The 5,428-nt window shown below is 54.7% G+C and overlaps 1 protein-coding gene across 1 annotated transcript in view; it reads right to left on the bottom strand.

Moving 5' to 3' along the window:
- ITGA2B (integrin subunit alpha 2b) overlaps positions 1-5,428 on the bottom strand; it is an 18,272-nt gene that overhangs the window by 8,744 nt on the left and 4,100 nt on the right. Inside the window, exons 2-12 of the mRNA XM_006167348.3 lie at positions 4,446-4,567; positions 4,260-4,357; positions 3,999-4,164; positions 3,726-3,772; positions 3,605-3,650; positions 3,382-3,510; positions 2,996-3,043; positions 2,800-2,843; positions 2,592-2,645; positions 2,404-2,456; positions 2,017-2,228 (exon numbers count right to left, since the gene is read on the bottom strand). Of these exons, the coding sequence (XP_006167410.1) occupies positions 2,017-2,228; positions 2,404-2,456; positions 2,592-2,645; positions 2,800-2,843; positions 2,996-3,043; positions 3,382-3,510; positions 3,605-3,650; positions 3,726-3,772; positions 3,999-4,164; positions 4,260-4,357; positions 4,446-4,567 (1,019 nt within the window). The remainder of the gene's footprint in view (positions 1-2,016; positions 2,229-2,403; positions 2,457-2,591; positions 2,646-2,799; positions 2,844-2,995; positions 3,044-3,381; positions 3,511-3,604; positions 3,651-3,725; positions 3,773-3,998; positions 4,165-4,259; positions 4,358-4,445; positions 4,568-5,428) is intronic.

Raw genomic sequence — 5,428 nt, 5'->3', positions numbered from 1 at the left:
CTTCTCCTCCATTCTCCTCTCGGGATCTTGGGCATGCATGCACACATGTCCGGCGTGAGTTTAAGCCACTGGGTCTGGGACTCGAACTGTGGTCGACATATGGAAATCCAGCAACATAGCCATTACACCAACTGCTGGTCCCCAATTAATTTATTTTTAATTTCACACACACACGCACACACACACACACACACACACACACACACACAGAAAGAGAGAGAGGACGTGAGAAAGCAAGCCACCAGGTCCAGAACTCGAACACTGGTCAGTCATGTGGGAGTGTCCAATGCCTTAACCACCATGCCACCTGCTGGTCCCTCACTTATTTATTGTAACTTGACCAGAGAGGGACAGAGTGAGAGAGAGAGAGAAAAAGAGAAAGTGGGAAAGTAAGCCACTAGGTCTGGGACTCAGACTGCAGTCGGCCATGTGGAGTCCAGTGCCCTTAACCACCATGCCACCCGCCAGCCCTTCTTCTTTGTTTTTTTGTTTTGTTTTGTTTTTGTTTTTTAAGTTTGCTGTAGGACACGTGTGCTCACTGGGGTGGGTGGAGACTGAGAAAGCAAGCTGCCAGGTCCAGAACTTGAATCATGATGGGCCATGCGGAAGTCCAGTTCTTTAACCACCATGCCACCTTCTGGCCCTTATCTTTTACTTTTTAAAAAGCTTATTCATTCTTTCTGAGAGGGAGCAGAAGAGACAGGACAGGCACCCCCAAAACAAAACAACATGCCGAGAGCATGTGCATGTGTGCTTAAAATCCTGACAGGACAGTGAAATAGAGGATAAAGCATTTTGGGGTGAGCACACCTAATTGGTGGGTTCTCTCTCTCTCTAGCAATTAAAAAAAAAACAAAACACTATGGGAGCAGGCATGTAGCATGGTGGTTGGGGCGCTGGACTCTCACATGACTGACTGCAGTTCGAGCCCTGGACCTGGTGGCTTGCTTTCTTACTTTCTCTCTCCGTTTCTCTCTTGTTGAATTAAAAATAAATTAATAAAATAAAACAAATAATTCTTTCTTTTTTTTTTTGGAGAGGTTTTTTGCTATAGGACGCACGCGCTTGCCAGACAGACAGAGAGAGACATAGAGACAGAAAGCGAGAAATCACCCCCCAGAGGGGATGGTCACGCCACAATCCCTTCTTCTCTATTCTCCTCTCGGGATCTTGGGCACGCACGCACACGCACCTGGTGTGAGTTTTAAGCCACCGGGTCCGGGACACGAACCACGGTCGACTACGTGGGAGTCCAGCGACATAGCCATTACGCTAACTGCTGGTTCCCAAAACAAATAATTCTTTAAAAACCCTACTATGCATGGATTTCAAAAAAAAAAAAAAAAAAAAGCCAGGAACCAGAGATGGCATAATAGTTATGTCACTGGACTCTCACGTAGTTGACTGCAGTTAGAGTCCTGGACCTGGTGGCTTAAAACTCATGGCTAGTGCACATGCATGTGTGCCCAAGATCCCAAGAGAGACAGGAAGAGATGGGACTGCAGCATGGCCATCCTCCCCCAGGGGATGATTTCTTACTTTCTGTCTCTTTGCCTCTCTGGCAAGGGAGGATACCAAAATCCCTCTTAAAGAAAAAAAAGTGCCAGACGGTGCACGCCCTTGCTAGAGAGAGACGGAGCGGAGCGTAAGTGAGAAAGCACTCCCCCACGGAGAACAGTTACGCTGCAGTCCCTTCTCCATTTCTCCTTCCTTTCAGGATTCTGGGCCTGCACATACATTTATCTGGTGCCTTTTTCAGGCTGCTAGGTCTGGGAATCAAACTGTACAGTTGGCCACGTGGGACCCAGCCATCTTAACCATCAGGCCATCTGCTGGATTTCAATTATTTTTTGGCACCAAAATAAATGAACTAGACTTTAATTCTATTTTTTCTATATGATGTGGTTACTCTCTGATGAAAGCCCTTTCCAGCTCCCACTGCCCTTAGGCCAAGTCCATGTTTTTTGCTGTGGCTGTTGACCCCTCTGCACTAAGTGGGGTTTTTTCTTCCCTTACCATTGTAGCCATCCCGGTTGAGGTCTCCCAAGGGCGCAATGGCTGAGCCAAATCTCCCATAGAGCTGTGTGCCAGTCAGCAGGAGGCTGGGGTTGCCCAGCGGGTGGAGGCCTCCGGGCTGTAGGTACAAGTACACACGCCCCACCTCCGCCAGCTTGCGGTCGGCCCGTCTCTCCATATACAGTGGGGCACCCACCAGCAGGTCATGCCGCCTGAGGGCCAGAAGGATCCGCTCAGTGCAGCTGGCCTGGGGATGCTGGGGCTAAGGTCAAATCTCATCCACCCCAACTCGCAAACTCCCCTGGGCGGTCACATGAGAGTGGGGACTAGAAAGAGACCGAGGGCAGCTCCTGCCCCTGGGTAGGGGTGGGGCGTTCCTCTTCTCACCCGTCCCCATTGACGTCAGTGACCGCCACGGAGTGCCCGAAATACGAAGCCATCTGCAAGATAGAAAGGGTGCACTATAATTCGCACTTCTCGACCTAGCATCCTCTTAGCCATGTGCACTCACATGCCACGAAATATTCTGGGGTCTCTGCTCCCTGACTTTGGCCACCCAAGGGACTCAGTCCCACCTGCTCTCCGTGTAGCCGGTGCAGCGTCTGGTAGTAGGAGCTCAAAACTTCTACCTGCACGGAGAGCACCCAGGAAAGGGTCATCTTTGCTCTCTGCGGCAGCCTCCCGCTCCAGGTGTGAAAGGGCAGGAGGTTTGGGGGGGTCTCAGGGGGAGACTGTGGGGTCTGGGGCGTCAGGATGCTGAGTGACGGGGTGGGAGGTACTCACCGCTCCCAGCGTGGAGCTCCAAGTCGGGGCGCCAAAGACATACTCTGAGGAGAGCAGGGCTCAGAAGATGAGGTTCTTAGGACCTACCCACCTCTCGCCCACCATTCCGCACCCGGGGTTGGGGCGAGGGGGAGGGGGTCCAGGAAGCCTTTTCAGGCTGGGCTCTCCGACCCCCGCCCTTGAGTGGCTTTCTTGCCTGTGGTGCTGAGATCCCCGTCGAACTCGCCCACGGCCACAGAGTACCCTGAGGATACACCACCAGTTAGTCTTTCCCGGAGGGCGAAGCTGGGATGGGGCAACAGTAAGGGCAAGGAAAAGATTCAGAGCCACCCAGTCCAAACCCTGCACTGTGCAGATAGGAAAACCGAGCCCATCGGGGCGGAGATCTGCCTAGGCTGCACTTGGTGCTCACGGTGGGAAACGCGAGCGGGGCCCCGCATGGCAGTCGGCAGAGGGAGAAGGCGCGTAGGCGCTGCGGCAGCCCAGCTGGGGTCGGCCTGGAGGCTCCTGCAGGGACCGGACCTGAGATTGGGGGCTGCCCTTCAGGGGCTGGAAAGCCTGGAAGGGAGGTGCCAGGGTTACCCTTGTAGCTGTCGAAGTACTCTCTCTTGCTGGAGTCGAAGGAGAAGCTCTGGGTGGACACATGCCCCAGAAGAGTGCCCGGGCGGTAACTCGAGATGATATCGGCAATTGGAGCCCGAGACAGAAGGCCTAGGGCGTGAGGGACAGGTGCGTCGCGGGTGGTGGGGGGAGGCCCGGACGCTTGGGGTCGGTCCAAATCGTAAGGGAGCGAATGGGCTCATACCTAAGAAAAAATAGCCGCCAGGGGCCCCAAGCACCAGCTCCCCGGCCTGAAAGAGAAGCCCTAGAGGTGAGAGCGGGCCGTGTTGGCGAGCCGCCCTACGCCGCTCGTGCTCGGTACTCGCCTGGGTGACCGCGGAGCTGAAGCCCGCTTCGCAGTAGCGCCTGTCTCCTGGAGGAGGAAGAAGGGGCGGGTGGAGTCGCTGGCGCCGAAGCCTGGAGCCAGGCCGGGGCGCAGTCGGGCGGGGGCGTGGCCTCACATCCGCCGGCGCGAAGCTGGGCGGGGGGCGGGCTGTAACGCCGACCGAGAGCAGGGCCTGCGGCCGGGAGAGGGGTCCGATTATGGGTGAGGCTGAGCGACCGCGAGGGGGCGGGCCAACACGGAGGGGGGCACTTACCAAAATTCGTTTCTGCGTAAACGTGGCTCATGGTGTTGGCCCGACAGGGCGAATACTCCGCGCGACGGCCGCTTTGAGACTGAGCTATGAAGCAGCCCCCTACGGGCGTCTTTTCAGCCTCTTCAGTCTCTTCTAGAACGTTCCAGTGCTGCCAGGGGGCGCAGGCCTGGCGCAGGGCCACAGAATAATGGGCAAGGGCTCGAGACTTGGGCTCTCCCCACCTGACCCTGCCCGGGTCTGCTCCCAACCCGCGATGCCCACCACAATGATGTCGTTCCAGCTGACGACAGACGCCCCCAGTCCTTGCCGGGTCTTGAAGGTTTTGAAAGTCTGGGATCCCACGTTTTGGGTCTCATCACCTGGAGGGGCACACAAAGGAGGGGGTGCTGGAGCCCGTCGTTCCATCCCTCTGGCTCCTCCCTCTCTTTCTCCTTGCCAGAGACTCACTGAGGTCGAAGGGCAGCAAGGTGCAGGGGCCGCCTTCGGCCTTCCAGGGACACAGGTACACGCCACCAGTCTCCTCCTGGCTGGGGCCCAAGGTCCGCGGGGCGCCCACCACGATGGCCACGCTGCATAGAAAAGCCGGTTGGATGCGGGCAACATTCCAGCGTAGCCCATACCCGGGTACCGCACCGCGAGCTCTGCCGGGAAGGTGGTGTGGTGTAGGGAGCTCTTTCCTCAAAGACACCTCACCGATTATCGAAGCCAACCTTTTTAAAAAATTTATTATTTATTTAATTTTATTTATTCATTCATTTCTTTTAATTTGACCAGAGAGAATTACAAAGAGAGAGGGGAAAAGTGAGAAAGCAAGCTACCAAGTCCGGTATTCGAACTGTGGTTGCCCATGTGTGAGTGTCCAGTGCCTTAACCACCAGCCACCTGCTTGCTGGTCCCAAAGCCAACCTCTTCATGTCGTGAACAGTGAAACTGACTCTCAGCTAGGGAAATCATGTGCCTACACTAACACATCAGTTGAGAGTAAAGCTGGGACTGTAACTATTTGCTTTGATTTGAACGTGAGTGTTCCCTTGCTGAAAAAGACCCCCTAAGCTCTGTACACCGTCTCCATCGTCTTATCCCAACAAAAAGCAGGGGTTCACATGCTCCCTAGAAGGCCTATTCAGACTATTAGCAGAACTCTTCTTGGGAACTGGTTTTAATGGTGAAGAATGTGAGAAGCTAGCAGACATCTCTAAAGTGGGGTGGTGGGTGCTAATAGATTTGAGAATCCTAGCACATCAATTTTTTTTTTTTGAGAGGTTTTTGCTGTAGGGTACGTGCGTTTGCCAGAAAGAGACAGAGAGACAGAAAGTGAGAAATCACCCCCCAGGTGGGATGGCCATGCCACAATCCCTTCTCCTCCACTCTTCTCTCAGGAGCTTGGGCACGCACACATACGTGCCTGGCGTGAGGTTAAACTGCCAGGT

Source organism: Tupaia chinensis, unplaced genomic scaffold (assembly GCF_000334495.1).
Source record: "Tupaia chinensis unplaced genomic scaffold, TupChi_1.0 Scaffold144741_1, whole genome shotgun sequence".
Lineage (NCBI taxonomy): Eukaryota > Metazoa > Chordata > Mammalia > Scandentia > Tupaiidae > Tupaia > Tupaia belangeri.
This window is presented reverse-complemented; position numbering and strand designations above follow the sequence as displayed.